The 20,747-nt window shown below is 40.3% G+C and overlaps 1 protein-coding gene across 8 annotated transcripts in view; it reads right to left on the reverse strand.

Moving 5' to 3' along the window:
• The window catches only part of NRXN3 (neurexin 3), a 1,502,570-nt gene that overhangs the window by 177,332 nt on the left and 1,304,491 nt on the right, over positions 1–20,747 (reverse strand). For all 8 annotated transcript variants that reach the window (XM_047079783.1, XM_047079782.1, XM_047079785.1 and 5 more), the window contains one exon: positions 1,560–1,731. In XM_047079783.1, the coding sequence (XP_046935739.1) occupies positions 1,560–1,731 (172 nt within the window). The remainder of the gene's footprint in view (positions 1–1,559; positions 1,732–20,747) is intronic.

Below are 20,747 nucleotides of genomic sequence, written 5' to 3' on the forward strand. Positions count from 1 at the left end.
CATTTAAAAATCAGGTCCCTTAGTGTCTAGCAAATTTGGATGATGATAAGAATTCATAGTAGCTGCTAATACTTCTGGCTCTTTTCAAAGGCTCAAAGATAAATGCATGAGGTCATTTTTGTGCTTTAATCTAACAAGTGCTAAGGGTATGACAAGAGACTCCCAGTAAAGGCTGAGCTGGCTATTGTACGGAGACTGACATGGAAGATAAATGGGTCGGTGAGGCTTTTTATTTCAATAACTTGGGAGTCTTGTATGCTGTTTGTAGATGCTCTCATGATTCTTAAAACATAGGAAGACTCTGGCTATGGGATGGGAAACAGTAGCACAATTACTTCTGATTGGTTTTTTAAAGAAAATGAATCCTGAATTGGGCATGAAAACAATCACAGCCCTCAAGTCATTCAAAATTCTTGGGCCACAAATAGGTAAATTTACTTGATGCATATCTCCAAAGTGTGATAATTATTAGCTCCGAAGCTCTTAAACTTCTGGAAGTGTGTTTTGGGTTTCCTTCCTCTGTGCTCACTCCACTAATTGACAGGATGGCAGTGAGAGAATTATGGGGTAGAGTTTGAAGTGTAGGAGACAGAGTAAAACATAGCATCATGCCCACACTAGTGAAAAATTCAGTATTCTGAGCTATTCTCTTGCATCCAGGTGATGATACAATTGTGGAACAAAGGCCCTTCGCCACAGTATTTTCCCTTCTACTCCTGGAACTTTTACGATCAGAATTGAGGGCCCTTTTCCTGGGAGAAGTGAGAGATGAGAGGGAAAGCTAATGGATCATTTGAATGATCTCTTTAAAAGAAAGCGACCTTTCCTCCCTTTGCCCTTGATTTGGCCATCTGGCTCTGGGAGTTTGTTGGCAAATGCTCCTTGACCATAAAATTTAAACACATGATTAACCCCTCTCCCTCCCACACCAGTATGCTTGCTGTTAAAATGCCTACTAGGACCAGTCTCTGAATTATCAAGGAAGGTTTAGTGTAAATGAAAGAAAAAATTGGCCAAGTCAACCAGATGAATGAAACTCCACTCTTAGTTTTTCTCTCATTATTACCCTGACTTGATGGTCATCATTCTAAGTTTAGTAAACTTCATTTTACAGTGTTTACGAAATCTCTGACCATCTGTGTCTTCAACTTCATCTGACTAAATGCCACCACAGAGTCCAGATCTCAAACTGATTATTCTGTGATTATCAACAATAGCTCCTGATAGAGAAGGCACCCCTTCCCTCCATTGGTCATCATTTGCAATGCCCTGGAAAACCTACAGTAATCATCTTTAGTATGAGCCAGTCAGGCAGTATTCCTCAGGTTAACCTACAGTGTTCAGTGCACAGTTAGTAAGTCTCCAGAAGCTCCCTACACTGAACCAAGCCCTACAGGAATACCTTATCTTCTCATACAAAAACAAACAAACAAACACACATGAATGTGTGCTTAATATCCAGTGTTTCGTGATTTGGTGACAATTATGAGAAATCAACACTTAGAGTAAGAATGGGAGAGCAAAAGATGGTATGTGGTCATTGACAGTAAAGCATGTACCTGTGGGATAATGCTCATTCACTGGCCAGTTGTCCACCTGAAGTGTGGCATTGCCGCCGTTCCTGGTGAAGCGCACCACGTGGTATTTACCATCATTTACAGGGGTTCTCTCCTCTTTGATGGAGATGTCAACTGTGCCAATATTGAAGACAACTCCAATTTTCCCCTGTTCCTGTGATAAAGAAACACAAAAGGCATAGTTATCACCAACCATAAGGTTTTCTCCCTTTAAAGTTGATCCTCCAACTAACAATAAATCTGTAGGTACCCAGAGGGAGCTGTCAGCATGAAGTTAACAATAGTATCCCACATTTCTCCATGGGCTTTCATCCTGAACATAAAAACCAATGGTATAAAGCCACCCAAATTGCTCTCACAGGCTGCACTGTACAGGTTACATCATTTGATTGCTCTCAACAGATATCAAAGCTGGAACCAGAGAACTACTTAACAACTATGTAGTGACACTGCAAAGTTGATTTCTGTGAGATGAATGAAACCTGTTTTCTAAGAGAGGTAATTAGACACTGGACTCTAGTTTAGATTAAAGATTAGGGAGGAAATATATGCATGCTTGTGCATCGTGGGAGGGGATCAAGCCCAAGGGAAAGTGTACATTGAATGGTTAGAAAGCAGTGGCAGAAGGGTTAGCATTATAGGTCAGCACCTGATGATACTTTTTTTTTAGGTCTAAAACACATAGAACATGTACCCTCAGTAGAGGCCAGTGAAACTGAGCTTGACTTTTCAGGGTCAGGTGACTGAAACTCTTTCCACACTTGCAACCCTATTCCTAAGGTTCATCCAAAGAAGGGTGTCATCTTCAGTCCTATAGTTTTATGCTACATAGCAGAAGAGAACCTCAATGGCCCCTCAAAAAGACTTCTGGTGGGGGGGAACACAATGAATTCCAGAAGAGTGACACTATGGCAATGAACGTGAGGATTATGGTGAAGGTGGAGGAGGCGAACATAAACAATGCGAATAAAACTCCTGCTCTTTCTTCTCCTCCAGTAATTTATTATAACTAAGGGTTGGGGTTGGAATTCACAATGAGACACAAAATGGAAGTAACCCTACTGATCACATATTTCAACCTTGTAGAAGGGTATCGTAGCATGTAGGATGTCAGGATGGATGGGCAAGAAGAGAGGGAGACACCTTTTTCCATTTCTCTAGTTGTCTGACCTACTAGCTAAGCAATAGGTTGGACATTCAAGGACAATAAAATTTAGTGGTAACCCTGCCATTGTATTTGTTCACATAGTCTTCATTATTCTCTATTTCCTTATTCAAGAATTAAAAGGAGAATAAAAAGGAGGAGGTGGAAGAGGAAAGGGGGGAGGAGGAGGATCAGGAAGAAGAGAAGGAGGGGACAAAGGATGAGAAAAAGATATGGGGGGGGGGAAGTCCAGAATCCACATAAACAAGATGTAGGAAAGATTTCACAGAATCTCAGATTTAGTAATTGGGTTCATTCATTAATTCATTACATAAATACAGTATTTATTAAGCACTTGGTATGCTTAAAGTCAATAAATTAAGACTTATGCTGAGATTTTAGGCACTGGTTTCCATATAGTTTGGTACACTTCACTTATTTTTTCAAAAGACAGGCTTTCTTCATCTTGCCAATTTTCCTTTAGTACGCGAACACATCTTATTCCTGATAAAAGAATCAACAGGTACCCAGCAGTCTTTTTTAAAATAAAAATTTTTTAATGTTTATTTTTGAGAGGAAGGGAGGGGCAGAAAGAGAGGGAGACACAGTATCTGAGGCAGGCTCCATGCTCTGTGGTGTCAGTACACAGCCTGATGCGGGGCTCAAAATCACCAACTGTGAGATGATGATCTGAGTTGAAGTCAGACACTTAACCGACTGAGCCACCCAGGTGCCCTCCAGGAGTCTTGATTTTAGAAAGTAGGAGCCTAAGCTACGAAAGGCTGCTTTCAGCATGCAGGGATGCTGTGATACAGGGCGGACATCATTATTTCTTTTGTGCCATGATAGCACAGCTTGCAATGTAAAATGATGTCTGCAATTCCCATGTTCTGTACTCTGAGAAAAGGTGCCTCCTCAAATGGGGACTAAATGCACTTATGAGTTTGCAAACCCCTGTTTATTGTGACACTATGTTCTCTGGGTTTTTTTTTTCTACTTCTACATCTCCAGTACTAAATAAAGTACCTAGCATTACAATGGATAAATGAAACTGATAAGGTTTTCTTTTTGCATCTTCCATGCCCATAATTAATAATGCTATGATCCACTTTATTCTTTCTCCTTAATTCTCTAGGAATTCTGAAAAGATAATATGATTTTTCTGCATTCCCCTAAAGCGTTGGCCTTCATTTCTAAGGGGGTTTGTGTGTGTTAGAACCTACTCATCCTTATACCTAAATAAGCAGGGCTATCGTAACCTCAGTCATAACCTGTTTAGCAGAATGAGAGAACTGGAGGAGTTAAGAAACCATGACTGCAGACGCCATTACTCCTCTGCCCACCCCGCAAATGAAGGCTGTTTATTGCACCACGGTTCTTCAATGAGAAACCACTATATAAATCCTGGATACATGGAGAGGACTGCTGGTGATTCAATTCACCTCTGAGTCACTAATTAATCATGGATGGAGAACAGTTTTAGGCAGAGAGAGGAGACCTTTAAACCAGCATTCTGCTGCTTTTCAGCAACAACAGTGGCAAAGTACAGTTCTGGCTGAGTGAGTTGGCTGATCAGCGAGATATATTCTTGGGCAGATTTTCTGCAAGATCCATAATAGATTCAGGGGAAGAAAAGATTTAATCTCTGCCAGAATAAATATTTGGTCCTTATCTGAGGCGCCACACATTTGCCACTGCAATCACTGCTTCGGAGAGATCGTCTTAATCCTGCTAGCTCTACCGCCAATGTCAATGGAGACCCTTATACCCAGATGTTTCATTGTGTTTCCCCACGGTGGTAAATGTGGCTGTGCTAGACCTCAGATGTGGTCTCTTTACTTGCAGTAATAAGATTTCATTACTGCAACCTCCTTGTCATTTGTCATGGGACCACAGTGGCTTTATAATCTGTGGCTAACTGCTTTGTCTCAGTTCATTATAAGTCTTGTGGCAAGTGCCCATACAGTTGCCGATGGTTGAATCCATCACGCTTAGCTGCCATGAAGATAAACTCTGTTGGCTCATGTGTCCAGAGAACATTTGAGGGATAAAATCATTGGCTTTGGAAACAGCCCTGACTGACCTTTGGGCAAGTAACTTAATTTTTCTGAACCCATTTCTTAATAATGTATTACGGGGACAGGAAACGAGTTTTCCAGGCTTCCTAGGACTGTTATAAGGCTAAAATGATATGATTATAATCATTAATATACCACTTTATAAGAAGGAAAATATCATTCAAATATAAGGGATAAATGAGATCATGAGAAGGAAAAAAATCTAAACATTTGACCACATGCAACACCCTGTGAGCACCAGAAAAATTAACTGGTTCAATAGGATAAACATGGTTTTAGCATAGCATGGTTCAAATAATACCTCTCTCTGGTTCTGAAAGCTATGTGACCTTGGACAGGTTATTTAACTTCTAATTTCCCTGCTATAAAGGGATCTGTGGAGGAAGGGAACAGCGAGTTGCTACCTTTGACATTTTTTGTGAGGATTTTAGGAGAACACACATGTGGGAAATGCTAGCACGTGGCTGTGCATACTTTGAGACTTCAATAAATGTCAGTCATCTTGTCCCTTTCTTTCCCCTCATTAGTATAGTTGAAAGTGGTGGCATGAGCTAAGGACTGGCTAGTTTGGCAAGAGCGTCATCAGAAATATTATCAAAATAAATGTAAATTTTAGCAAACAGAACATCAAAAAATAAAATTTGCACCACTGTTTTCCTGTCACAATTTGGTAGTTGCTCTCTCTTCACATTCCTTGGTGCCTTTTATGAGCCCTTTCAAGACAAGCAAAGTGTAGCTACAAAACAGCATGACTATAAATTTTAATAACTCCATGCCCATCACCACTAAAGTTGCTACCAAAGGCAATCAGTTCAATGTATGTTTTTCCTTGATATTAAAAACACAGACAAGTGGTAAATCAAAAGACATTACCAAAGAATCCTCAAGTGCAATAAAAAAAAAGTCTATTAAAGAAAAAAAAAAAACACAAAACCAAGACTGAACAGCACAAGAAAACAGCTGTCTTTAAATAGCCAGTAAGTCATTCTTCATCAATAATGACTGTTTACGAGCCCACCTGGTTCCTCAAATTAGTCTGGCTCCAGCTTTCTAATCTTCCATCAGCCACATTATAGTTATTGCTGTGAAGGTGACCCATAAGATACTACCAACACCAAGGTCATATTTTAGAAGCCGAGATGCACAGGGGCAAGACAAATCCTCAGGAATAAAGACCTCCCTGAAGGCAGTCTCTTCATTCATTCCAGAGTGCCCCCAGGGAAGGCAGAATGCACCATCACTATTTTAGAAAATTGCAGCTGACAGAAACAGAACTGGAACTCTTAAATGTATGCCCAACAGATGTGCAAAGGAAGTTCTGAATATCTTGACTTCTAGGCTTCCTACAGAATCTGTGAGTTCAGGGCTAGGCAATAATACAGGAAGAACAACAGGTATGTGATCCTTCTTGGGGCCAGACACTGCCAGGTCAGGTCTGGCACACCCATTCCAAAGTCTGGGTCACTGTAAATAAATCAGTGGCAGTGTTTATTACATTCTTCTAGTTTCTCCCAGTATGGGCTCATAGTAAGAGAGAATTTCTAGTTCCCCTTGGGATATGGAGGGCTAAGAGACCAATAAATTAGGTATCACTTCCAAGCCACCCATTAAACTGCTGGTGTGAGACCCACCAGAGTTCTCTCCCATGGTTCTCAACCACTGCATCCAGCAAACTCCTGGCCATGGCCTCTTTTTCAGCCTGGGTCATTGAGTGAGGATGGCAACAAGCCAACTTGCAATGGACATGGAAAACGAGAAACAAAGCTTGACTGCTTTATGCCACCAAATATTGAATCTGCTTGTTACTGTAGGATCATCCAAACTACTTCAAAGAACAGAGTAGGTGCTTGGCAAGTAGTTTTTAATAGAATAATTTTTGAATTCTCACAATTACCCTCCAGATTTTTTAGGTGAAAAAGATGACGATTCAGAGAATAGGGGATTCACACAACCAGTAGGAGATACATTTAAGATTTGAATTCAGGTCTGACTTTAAAACCCATGTATTTTCTACCATGTTATGTTTCAGGCACATGTATTACATGTTGCAATTGAGTTATTTATATAATAAGACAGTGTATACATTACATATCATAACTTTATGTTTGCTTAACCTATCTAACCCGTATACCTAACCTAACTATGGGTATTGCAAATATAGGGACACTAACAGGTGCTCGGTAAATGTTAAGTTAATGGATAAGTGAATGAATGAATAATGAAGTAGAATGTGTGGCTTTGGTAGAAAAAAAATTGTGCTGATAAGTTTTTATAACTTGGGAGGCTAAACAGGTTTGAATAGTATATGATAATGAAAAGAGTCATCCATATTCACATTTTTTTTGCAATAAATATTAATCAAAATATATAGTCTCACTGTGCTTTATATAAGCGATCAATAAAAAACAAAAAGATAAGGTATGGTTTTGACTCATCAGATAATTTTGGCTGAGGGAGAATTTTACTGAAGTTCTCTAGGATAAAACACCCTTGTGTTTAGGAGAACACAGTATGGACTCTTTTCATAGCTAATCACTATCTTCCAGTGAAGATCATCAGGCCATTCTTTCAATGTTACAGTGTCCAGGTTCTAGACCCAAGATAGTTGTCAGCTAATAAGTAGGGAGTGTGTACTTCCTGTGTGCAGAGCCATGTACTATTGAAGGATTCAAGAGAAGTAAGAGACCAGGTCTCTCCCTCAAGAAGTCTAAGCCCATCAGGAATCACCCAAGCTGACAAGACTCCAGCTGTGGAGCTTGGAGATGGTTTGGACTTTCACTATCATCCCAGTCCCCTTGCCTTGAGGAACTTGGGTGAGGTGGCTGTGACAGTAAGGGGAAGGGAGAAGAAAAAAGTCTGCTCTGGTTTTCAGAATACTTTGTATTTAGAATCAGAAGACCTGAGCCCATTCAGGCTCCACATCTTGTTGTCCAGGTCATCTTGAGCGGGTCATTCAACTCTCTGTACAAAAGAAATGAGAACAACAATACAAGACACAACATGAACACCAAGTGTTCTTCAAAGGATGGTATAAAAATGATGTCAATGGTGGGGAGTGAAGATGGTGGGGATAACTGGGTGACAGAGAAATAGTATGACAGATGATGAATGAGTTAGAGGCTTTTGCACACACCTTACAGGATACCACTCTATTTAAAATGCCTGTTTCCCACTCAAGATCATCAACTCCACAATCTGTACTGACTGTTCCTAGAAAATTTATGTTACGTGGCTTGGAAACAAATCCTATTTTCCTAAATCTGCACAGGTCTCAATGACCTTTGCACCCACCCAGCAAAACTGCATCCACCTTTCCACCTGCAGCTGTGCTTCTACTGTTGTTGCAACTGATGTCTGGTTGTGCCAGGTCAATCAATTAAAGTGGATTAGATCCACAGACTGAATTACTAACAGAGGGCCAAGAGAGATAAGACTGATAAATAGCTCAAGACAGCTCCATCTCTAACTCCAAGCAAAGAGAGAAAAAAAAAAAATATATAAGAGCAAGCACGGATGACAGCTCAGGACAACAGGAACTCTGACCTGAATGGGGGCAGTCAAGGAAGGACAAGACAGCCAGTGCAAGTAAATACGATGCAAGTCAGAGCCTCAGCTCTAACGTCACTGGTCGCAAATGGCATCCTGAGTCACCATGTCCTTCAAATCTACTCTGAATGCTCACTTCTAATCCACAGACCTAATGTCATCCTACCTTGTTTGGTAGTTAAGTCTGACCACAAAGCAAAAAATTAAAGTTCATTTCAGTAGAAGCCCCAGTGCTGCACCTGGACCAGAAACAGTCTTCTGACAGGATTCAGGCAACAGCTGGCCGGCAGTGATGACTACAACCCAGTACAGGCTGAATATCTCCTATAAGTGCCTTGCCTTACCCCCCAAATCTCTACTGCAGCTGTGAAGAACTACCCAAAGGCTTTAAATTTTTTTTTAAGTTTATTCATTTTTGAGAGAGAGAGAGCATGAGCAGGGGAGGGGCAGAGACAGAGGTAGACACAGAATCCGAAGCAGGCCCCAGGCTCTGAGCTCTGAGCTCTCAGCACAGAGCCTGATGAGGGGCTCGAGCTCATGAACTGAGAGATCATGACCTAATAAGCTGAAATCAGACGCCCAACCGACTGAGTCACCCAGGTGCCCCCCAATGGCTTTAATAAAGAGATCCTAGGTTTTGTGCTCACAGTAACAACCTATAATCCTCAAAATAAAGAAAAAAAAAACACATTTCAAATCACCTAGAACATTTTACATCTTACTTATATACTTACAAAGTGTGATCCTGGGACCAGCAAGCATCAGCATCACCTGGGAACTTGTTAGAAATACAAATTCTTGGGGCGCCTGGGTAGCTCAGTCGGTTGAGCGGCCGACTTCGGCTCAGGTCATGATCTCGCGGTCAGTGAGTTCAAGCCCCGCGTCGGGCTCTGTGCTGACAGAGCCTGAAACCTGTTTCAGATTCTGTGTCTCCCTCTCTCTAACCCTCCCCCGTTCATGCTCTGTCTCTCTCTGTCTCAAAAATAAATGAACGTTAAAAAAAAAGTTAAAAAAAAAAAAAAAGAAATACAAATTCTTGGATCTAACGCCAGACCCTCTGAATCAGAAACCCTGAAGTGGAACCCAGCAATGTGTATTATCACAAGCTCTCAAGGTAATTCAGATACTTGCTGAAGTCTGGGAACCACTTCCTTATGTCTTGGTTCCCCTAGGCCAGTGGATTCAATGGATTTTGTGCCCAGGGACATTGGGCAATGTCTGAAGACATTTTTGGTGGTCACATCTGGGAATGGGAGGTGCGACTGGCATCTAGTGGATATAGGCCAGGAATGCTGATAAATATCCAACAATACCCAAGAAAGAATTATCTGGCCTCTAATATCAAAGTGTCACCATTGAGAAACTGCACTAGGGAGGACAAAACTTCACACAAGAAACATCTATCTATAAAGCATGTGCGGCATCACAGAAACTATTCTACAAACATTTTTATATATGGGTCTACTTTATTCCTCACAATCCTCCTTCTTTGAGGTATATATGCATATATACATACACACAATGCTTTCTCTCTCTCTCTCTCTCTCTCTCACACACACACACACACACACACAATGCACGTGTATATAAGTGCATGCTTGTGTGTACACACATGAGAATTCTCACATATTTGGTCCAAAATTGTGATTTAGCCCTCAAAGCACAGGGTGAGCTTTGAACATCTTTGAATACTTGGACTCTCTCCCTACTCCTTGTTGTACTCAAATGTCCATTTTACAAGTGTAAATTTGGAACTGCAAGCTCACATGACCACAGAGTGGCAGGTCCAGAATACATGCCCTGTGTTATTTTCCCTGTCTGGTCTTGGTAACCACCTTCTCTTTTAACTAGCCCCTAACGAAGTGTCCCAGTATATCTCCCAGCACAACAACATTAGCTGAAAATTCCAATTCCAATTTCGTCCCTTGACTCTTCATTCCAGACTAGGTAATTTTAGTCAGTTTCCACAAAGATGGATGATCGCTTTTTAGTGGACTGCCAAGGAGAAACTCCTCTCCCCAAACTAGATATTCCAGCCCAACGATGAGCAGCAGCTCCTCTACAGAAAAGAGACGAATAAGCAGCCAGTAGTAACCTTTCAAGACCTACTCTGTGACTGTAAGGAAACCTTTTGTGATTCTCCAAAGTGTTTTATTATTTATTTGTCTTTTAAGTGACAGACTGAGTTAACATTATAGCTTCAAGGCGAATGGACCTATGTGAATAATAAACATCAACAAAAATTTCTGGTTCAATAAGTAAGGCATCCTCAGTCACTTGTGTTGATGAGTTCCTACCCTAAATCCTACCCCATTTTCTAGATGGGGGGAAAATGTATGCATGTTTCAGAACTGAGAGATTTCATATTCTGGATTATCAGAAAATACAATACAGATTATTGCATGTTTTAATGATGCCTTTGGAGAATGGGCATGCAAAAGTTACAGGAGACAGATTGGGCTGAAAGAGAGATCAACAAATAGTGGGCCAGATCTGGCTGTTGCCTGTTTATGTAAACAAAGTTGTATTGGCAGATAGCTGTGTTCATTCACTTACAAAATGTCTGTGGCTGTTTTTGCACTGCAACAGCAGGGTTGAATAGTTGCAACAGAGATCTTGTGGCCCAGAAGCCTAAAATATTTAGTCCCTGGCCCTTTACAGGAAAAGTTCGTTGACCCCTATTCTGGAAGCTTGCACAATTTAAGGGTAGCCATGTTTTTTGTTTTGTTTTGTTTTCAGTTTTTGATCTATAGTTTATATTTACACGGTCAGAATAACATAAATATCAGTGGGAGCGTCAAATGGGGAGCCTGTAACTGTTCATTCAACTATTACCTGGAATATAGAACAAACAGATTTCTAATAAGACAACATACATAAAAAATTCACCCGATGTATGTATGAACTAATCTATTTCGGATCCATTAAGGGTGGTTTAGATACTAAAATCAATTCAACAGAGCACTGTTTGAAGGTAGGCAGCCAAGGATACAGAGAAATAAATTAGAGGCTTCTGGCAAAAGATGATGGTAGCTAGAAATAGTCTGGTAATGGAAGAGATGGAGTGAAGTTGTAAAGTTATTAAAATTATAATGATATGACATTTCTTTCTGAAAATTTATCTAGTTCTGTGGAGTGATCATGTACATGCTAAAGTATTGGGATTCTAAAAGCCAGCACACATCACTCTGATGCCGGGACTTCAGTTTATTACATTAGTTGGAACGGGAGAAGAGAAAAGCATTGCTACCCAATGAGTATGTCTCCGTCTCCAGGGCTCCAATGCATCTGCAAGAGACTTGAGTCCCTTGAATGATAAATGGTGATTAACTGAACTCTCTTGGTCTACCTGCAAGGAGAATCTACCGTGTCATCATCTATGGATGAACACACTGAAATAGGGGCTCATTTTTCCTTTCCTGGTTATCGTAAACAAAATGGCCAGCACACTCTAATATATCAGCAGCGCCTGTCTGCACACAGGGACGATGGTGTGTGTGTGTCCTGGAGATAGTGTTGCAGCTAGGTATTTCATCCAGGTGATACTTTACGGTCCTCCTCTTTGTCAACTATCACCACTGTAACATTCCTTCTGGGATCATATCAGCATTTCTAATTCAAAACGTTGATTCTGACCTATCCCCAACCACCTTAATGAAAGCAACAGAGGGAAGAAAAAAAATGAGATTTATACAGCTACAACACATCAGGAGAAAGCGGGCCTGCTGGCTTCCATGCCAGCGTCAAAGCCACTGCAGGGGAAGTAATCCGGACAAAGGAGCAGAAGTATATAAAGACGACACTTTTCCTGGGCCCTGGGTGAGACTGGTAAAGGTGACCCCAAACAGGAGACTTGAAAGCATGCCACAGGGAGCTGACTCATGGCTTTGGAAAAGAGTCCAACATATCAACAACTGAAAGTTCTTTCAAAGCTGCATGCTCTTTTGATAGAATAATTAGGAAACACAACTCTTTATTTTAATTTACTTGAATTTAGTATTCCTACCAAACTGTAAATTGAGTTACGTTATAGCCAAATGGGGAACATACCCCTAAGAAACTAGGGAGTCATCACTCCCCTAGCGTATGGCAGGCATTGGGAGCCATCTGGGAGCCAGCAGCCACAGCTTTAGATACACAAATTACCCACTGAGTTCACAATAAATCAATACACAATATAAAGAAGTGTTTATATTATCACATTTAAAGGGCACAAGCATTCTTTCTCTCTCTTCTTTATGGATGCACTACAAATTTATTCATTTACATAAAGATGTTACATGATTTTATCCAAATGGTTAAGGAACACAGTGCTAGAGAAATAGAGTTGTGTGTCTACTTATGCCCATGTAAGTGTGTGCATGTGTTTGAATGAGACCTTAAAACTTAACATATCCAAAAGCTGGTTTCTTGGGGCACCTGGGCGGCTCAGTCAATTGAGCATCCAACTTTGGTTTAGGTCATATCTCAGAGTTTGTGAGTTCGAGCCCTGCATTGGGCTTGCTGCTTCGGCTCAGGTCATGATCTCACAGTTTGTGAGTTTGAGCCCTGCATTGGGCTCCCTGCTTCGGCTCAGGTCATGATCTCACAGTTTGTGAGTTTGAGCCCTGCATTGGGCTCCCTGCTTCGGCTCAGGTCATGATCTCACAGTTTGTGAGTATGAGCCCCGCATTGGCCTCGCTGCAGTCAGTGCAGAGCCTGCTTTGGATCCTCCATCTGCCACCCCACCCCTCTCTCCAGCCTTCCCTTGCTCACGCTTTCTCTCAAAAATAAATACACATTAAAAAAAAAAAGAGCAAAAGCTGGTTTCTCTGACCCTCTCTTTTGTTTATTAAGTGGTGATGGCTCAGGAGAATCCAGGTCCCTTTGTATCCATCAAACAGCATCTATAGCCAAGTTCTAATACAGTCTATCATAGACCAGACTCAGAGCGAACTGTGTATTTCAGAATACATTAAACATGAGGAAGATTTTAGAGTCAACATGACCTCTAGGCAATGGAACTGGTTGGTCATTAGGGATCATTAATCCAGTAATTATTCAAAGACAAGACAGCTCCTCTAGGCCTGGTTTAGCCCAAAATTGTATGGGGTACCCTTTCCCATACAGAGAAGGGACTTCCCTCTGCCCAAGAGTCCAGCTTTCATAACCAGTGTGCATAGATGTATAGAGCTGAATGAAATTCTACATGTATGCCCTCCCAGAGCTATCTTTGATTAACTAGGTCTATCTTCCAATTACCCCACAACTTCTCCAGTATCTATTCAACATTAAGATAAATTGTTTGCATTGATTCTTTTCAACATTTAATAGAATTATTCTTTCCCCAAACAGATAATGTGCACTGTCAAGGCAGAAAATTCATTTTTATTTTCTATGTCTTCCTCAATATGGGGGACTCAGTAAATGTTTAGCTGAGTGCCTGACACAATGGCAAAAGCATCTTTGCATTTTTCAGTAGGCAACACTTTAGGACAGAGCACAGTATCTCCATCTGTGGTTTATTTACTGCTTTTAAATTTGCTATGATTTTGCTTTGGGAGAGTGCTTTTGAAAATGTGGACCATGATCATGTCTCAGAAGACCATGGTCATTAATTTACTTCACACAGACTACTGAATAGTCTTCAGGATAATTGCCAACACACCTATGTGGCTCTGTTGACCTGGAAGTGAGAGGTTCAGTGATCCATTTCCAAGGCCTTCAATCTACCCAGCTTCTTTATTGGGAGAGATTCAAACTAAAGTCCTAAAAGTGAACACTACGATCCCATTATCAGTTTCTTTAGCCACTTAGTTCCCATTCAAAATCATTTTAACGCTTGAACTATCTAAGATATCTATCTACCTATCTACCTACCTACCTACCTACCTACCTAAGACTTCTAGAGAAACTTATTTTCATTTTCTGGCCTTCTTCTACACTCCTCAGTGTCTGATTGCTGGTCAGTGTAATGTTCAAGCTCTGCCCATTGGGAGCCCGTCTCCTCATCATAGTCTTTTAGGGCTACCTCTGAGTTGGCTTTACTACAACTACCATCCATTTTCAGTTTGCACTAGACTTGCTTAATTGAGGATGTTTACACATAGTTGTATTTTATTAAACAGTACCTTTATTTCTCCAAATCAATGTTGCAGACATCAAAGACAAGTAATAGAAGTTTTCCAGTCAACTACCTACCAGTTATACACTCTGCATAGGGCACTTTTGTAGGCCTATCAGAAGCTACACAAATGTAGTTGGAATTATTTAGCCCTCAAGAGTATAAACTCCATTCCAGTATTGTGGAAAAGGGCAATAGCTTTGGAGTCAGAATACATGGATCTAAATTCTAATTGTTCACTTAATGCAGGTCCTGGAACAATTCACAAGTACTCTGGGCATAGTCTCCTCATGGGGAAGATACAGACGGCATCCCTGAGCTTGTTGGATGATATGTAGGTGAACAAAAGATGTTTGTGGCAGTGATGTGAAAAAATGGGGCACTGGAAAAAATACATCATTACAGAATAGATGAAGACAAAAGACAAACAGAAACAAGCACACAGTTCCCTAATTAAGACAGAAGGATTGAAGGACATTACCATATAATATTTCTAAGTAAACATCCACAGTTAGTCCTTGACAAATTTCCCAAGTGACCAGAGGCACAGGATTCATTATGTGCCCTTCAAGACAGAAAATGCTTCCTTATTTGGGAGGGGTCAGGCCAAGGCTGGGAAAAAGTGGGGTTAGAGAAGACATATTTAGGTAGCTGCTGATGAGGAGGTAAGGAGGAATAGGGGAAGGTTAGGAGGTTGAAGTTATTGTAATAAAAATGAGATTTAGTCCGTGAAAGGGAAAAATAAATACTTGACATATAAACATTTTAGAATATCAACCAGCTGGTCTGCTTTGTAAAATTTCAGTAACGTTGACGAGACAGAAACCTTTGAATGTTAAGGTAGACTCTCAGGGCTTAATACTTATACTAACAAAGTAAAAGCATTTTTTAAGGTTCATAAACATGCTACATCTTAGAGAATATCTTCTCTCTTGCCCAAAGGTCCCTCCCCACATCCCTGGCAAATGTTTCTCTGATGATGGCATGAGTAGTTATGGGGTTAAGAAAACTTGGCTCAAAATAAAGATAAATGAAATCCCTTTTTCCCCCAAGTATGCCCTGCTCTTAATTCCCTTGCTTTTTGCTATAGGCATCTACTTCTAGCAAAGGAAGAGCTTTAAGAGTTTGGAAGGGCAATGGTTTATGCTGTGCTCACACCTGATGCTGGCCCAGAGGCTCAAGGCCATCAGGGAAGACATCACCCAAGTGATGCTAGAACACTCCCCTTTCAGCAGTTAGTAGTAATTTTAGTGTAGCTAACTAGTCACATCCACAGTATCAGTGATACCTTTGAGTTATTTAAGGTAGTGAGTAAGGTCAGAAGAAGGTAAAAATTTAAAAAAGAGGGAAGGAAGTAATGGGGAAACAGACAAGGAATTAGATGAGTGGAAGTAACTCTATCCACCAAGCCTCATCTGAAAGAATACAGAAAAACAGCTCCCCAAACTCTCAAACATAGATGTATTTCTTGCCACTCTACTTTGTGCTGACTTCAAGAAACTTTCTGCAGGCAAACATCTAGAGGCAAACACCTTAGAAAGCCAGCTACAAGCAGAGACACCTTCTTTAGTAGACAGCAGGATGCACTTCTGATTCAACTGCCAAAGGATGCCTGCTGACGAGCCATACCAAACAAGGTCTACCTAACGAATGCACAGAAACAAGCACTCAGGGGACCTAAAACCCAAATGTCCATGACATACAGGTCTCATCTCCACTCTGGTGAAGCACAGAAAGAGGACCAGGAATCATGAATCTACCCCAGAGGAGCACAGTAAAAAAAACTATACTGAATCTAGGGGGCATACTTTTCAAAAAGGTACTGAAAATTTTTTTTGGTTTTTGTCTATTGATTATTTTTCCCAAGTAGATGCTTATTAACTGCATTATGTAATATAGAAGTTACCAATTCAGAACCTACAGGTGGGATCAGGCCCTCAGATGTATATTATTTTATTTTTTTAAAGGAAGGGGTACTCATAATATCTTTTAAAATGGGAATTAGTTTTCAACATTTAAAAATCAGTCTCTCATGAATAGTTTACATTTAAAAAATTTTTTGAAAATAGTAAGATTTAGCCACACTGGGATAATATTTCTAAAACACAATTAAAGGGCAGAGTTGATTGGGGGGAAGAAAGGTACAAGTTCCTTAATTCACCATAGTCTCCACCATCCTCTATTGCCTATCACCTGCAAAGTTTTGAGTGCTGGTGGCCATCTATCATCAAGTCTTCCTTGAGTGTGCGCGCGCTCTCTCTCTCTCTCTCTCTCTCTCTCTCTCTCTCTCTGGTATAACAGGGTAAAGAAGAAAGGGAAACTTCTCTGACTCTCAACAGACAATAGATTGAGGGCCATAGGATTCAAGAAAACAAATAAAAGAAAGTCCTTTTTAAAAAGATTCCATTCCATTGGAGAGTGTTATGCTAAGTGAAATAAGCCATACAGAGAAAGACAGATACCATATGGTTTCACTCTTATGTGGATCCTGAGAAACTTAACAGAAACCCATGGGGGAGGGGAAGAAAAAAAAAAAGCGGTTAGAGTGGGAGAGAGCCAAAGCATAAGAAACTCTTAAAAACTGAGAACAAACTGAGGGTTGATGGGGGGTGGGAGGGAGGGGAGGGTGGGTGATGGGTATTGAGGAGGGCACCTCTTGGGATGAGCACTGGGTGTTGTATGGAAACCAATTTGACAATAAACTTCATATATTGAAAAAATAAATAAACAAACAAACAAATAAATAAAATAAAAAGATTCCATTCCATTTTAATCATTTATATTATTAGTCTGTCCCTTGCAGACTTTTCTGGTTTTTAACCCCTAATGTAATATAATAATCAGAGGCTTTTGAGTAAGATAGATCTGGCTTTGGATTTTAATTCCACCACTTACTGTGTTTTCTTGACCAAGTTGTATAGACTCCCTGAGCCTCAATTTTGTCACCCGTAATGTTGGAAAAATATTACCCACCACACAAGCTTGTTATGAGGATAAAACAATATATGGAGGCAACTAGCACATGATAGAAGATGCTCAAGGAATTGTACTTCCCTTCCCCTTTGAAGGGTTGGGATGAATCAAGCAGTCACTATCATAAAATCACACATACACATCTAAAGTGCCTGCCAAACTGTAATGACCCAACTGCTGCTACAGAGAGATGGCTCAGCTCAATGTTTTAATGTACTTTTCATGGACTGAAGCTCAACAACAAAATCTATCACTGTTAGGCAACCTCATAAGAAGGTCTGATTTAAAAAAAAAAATAGACTTCTTTCTGAAGTCCAAAGTGTGGTAGCTACCTTCACCTTGACTCAGAAACACACCAATAGGAAATGTACATACACTTAGCCAATGAACAATAGGATTAACAAATGACTGCAAAGATAATGATAATAGAATGCATTATTGAAAGTTGCATAAGAGAAGACCATTCAGTATAGAAAGGTACATATAAATTTTATGCAAACACACTTTTAGTTCTATGAGTTCATATATCTGCATGGCTATAACCATCAAGAAAAATTTAATGTAGGCCACTGCTCTGGAACTACCATTTAATTTTGAACAGACCGTGATATTGAAAAAAAAAATTATTTTAGTTATATAACACACTTGCCAAATAAATCAAAAATATTCATTGCAATATAACAGCTAAAAAAAAAACAGAATCGCTACTCTACCATGTTGAGATTTAAGTGGGCAATAAATCATAGCCCTCTCCATTCTGAATTCCAAGCCAATTGAGAAATAGACACAAGCAAAAGGATCAGCGAACTTTATTGCTTGTGGAGCTGAATGCGGGAATAGGTCTGGGACAACACTCTGATCCAGCCACACATTAGGCTTCCTGCTCATAGTTCAAGGCCTGTCCCCTTCCCCACTGCCCCCTGCAAAGAGGAAATTGGCCTGGGGCTGGGTACTCCCAGTGTAGGGAGAAGAGCCCTCAGAACAGGAAGAAGAAATGAAAGGGGTCCCATCAGACATGCAGATCCTTTATCCAATCCCACCAACTAGATAAGGGATTGGAGAGAAAGTATAAGAAGTGTTACCCCAATATTTTCCTTCCAGGGAACAGTGGTTGCTTAATAGTATAGCATGGATGGGAAAACCATCTCTTTTTTAACACCAGAAGCCAAATAAAGCCTTTCCAGGCAACCCTACTGAAGCAGACTGACTTTTAAGAGGAGCTAGAGAACTAATCCTCAGGCATCTATAGAGGACTTGTTAATATAAGGTTGATAATATGTATGGGAATCTTGAAATATTGGGGCGCCTGGGTGGCTTGGTCGGTTAAGCGTCCGACTTTGGCTCAGGTCATGATCTCACGGTCCGTGAGTTCGAGCCCCGCGTCGGGCTCTGTGCTGACCACTCAGAGCCTGGAGCCTGTTTCAGATTCTGTGTCTCCCTCTCTCTCTGCCCCTCCCCTGTTCATGCTCTGTCTCTCTCTGTCTCAAAAATAAATAAACATTAAAAAAAATTAAAAAAAAAAAAGAAGTATTACTTCATGGTCATAGTGACACTTCCTCTCACTAACCAGTTAATAACGACCACTGTTTCTGCTGATTGCTGAAAATCTTAGCAACATACAGCTGATGTCTTGGATTTTTAGAAATCGTGGTGTCAGAAAAAAATATTAGAGAGAGGAATGTTAAACAGGACTTTTAAGCCAAGAAATTACAGTCCTAATTGGTAAGATTTCAGCAGGCTCATGGAACTTTCTTTATATCATGAACTTCTGCCTCCTTCCTAAGGGCCCAGAGATCTGCTTTGCTGTCATTTATGTCAATGCACCAGCCAAGACTCTTTAGTGCAGCCCAACTATGCTGTCAACCCCAAATCTCAAGGGATGCATATAATCACCATATTTACTGTGATGGCCCAGGCAATAATGATACCCACCGATTCTAATGAAACTAAAGTGCACGTGTCATTTTGGAGATGCTATTTGTTCAGGCAGAGTTGCTTGTCAGCTGTCTCTGGCCAAGCGATACAACCTGCAATTTAGTTAACAAACTGAGACATCATAGAAATCAGTGCTTATAACAGGCTTCCTTGATTCACTTGGGTTTTTCCACCTGTCTTACATATTGCAAGTCTCTAGCAAAGTGGCACTGGTGGGAGGAGGTCCCAGTGGAGTTGAAAAGACAAGGGCAAAAAAAAAAAAAAAAAAAAAAAGGAACAAAAAATAAATAAAAAGCAAGGAGTTTGCTAAAATTCTAAAACGGAATCTTCCCCAGAAGCAGAAAATTCAGAAAAAAAGCATTTCTTGGCTCCAGTGATTCAATTGTTGCCAGCTGGACAAATTCCAAACTGGTATGCCAGATCTTCCATTATCAGGTTCCAACCTTTACCTCCAATATTCTTACCAAACTTCCTGTATCTTCTTCCCCATCTTTAATCACTGACTAATCCAACCATTCATTCAGCAAGTATGTATTATCTACTCTGTACAAGACACTGTGCTAGGCATTGGTTCACAAAATGAACAGAACCATTTCTACCTTTCAAATATTCCTTGTGCTGATGCTCAGTCTCAGGGATGGAATGGATGGACGTAAATATCAGTAGGATGGAAAATGGACTGAATTTCAAGGGCCTACTTTAAGGAAGACGAGAATATAAGGAACTGACCTCAGTTTAAAGGCTTCCAGGGAACCACCTGATAGGATGGATCTGTGGATTTTCGCAACAACTTTAAGAGATCATTTATGATCTATTTGAGAACAACCAAAAATATGGAAAAACAAAAACTAGCTTTAGGTTACAGTGATATGGGAAAGCTTTATAATGGAAGTAGAATTTATATTCAACTTTGAATGTGGACAGAATGTGGATGGCCCAATTTGGATGCTATTGTGTTAACAGAACTATAGGAATGCAAGATCCCTGAACTTGGCTTTGGAATCCAGGAAACCAGGGTTTAACCCTGGACTGTTTCATATGAGTCAGGTAACACTGAAGAAGCTGATTAGCCTCTCTGAGTATTAGCTTTATTAATATTAAAAATACTTAGTCTATACACTGCATAGGATAGTGCTGAGAACCGAGATAATATATGTAAAAGTGCCTTGTAAAATGTAATGCACGATACACATATCAGAAGATCATTAGGTGCTGTACATTAATTGTTGATTTGACTTTGAATATACATGGCTGTTTCTTTTTCTAGTTTTACTTTGATAATTTTTAAAAGGCTGTTTTCAGCCTCTTTAAAATCTTCAGTAGAAGCAGGAAACCCTTTGCTTCATACTAACTTATTTCTTTTATCACAGAAAATCAAAGTGCTCCTTGGC

The sequence above is a fragment of the Lynx rufus genome, unplaced genomic scaffold, assembly GCF_022079265.1.
Source record: "Lynx rufus isolate CCGP_SWC_20201006 ecotype Redwood Valley unplaced genomic scaffold, mLynRuf1.p SCAF_17, whole genome shotgun sequence".
Classification (NCBI taxonomy): domain Eukaryota; kingdom Metazoa; phylum Chordata; class Mammalia; order Carnivora; family Felidae; genus Lynx; species Lynx rufus.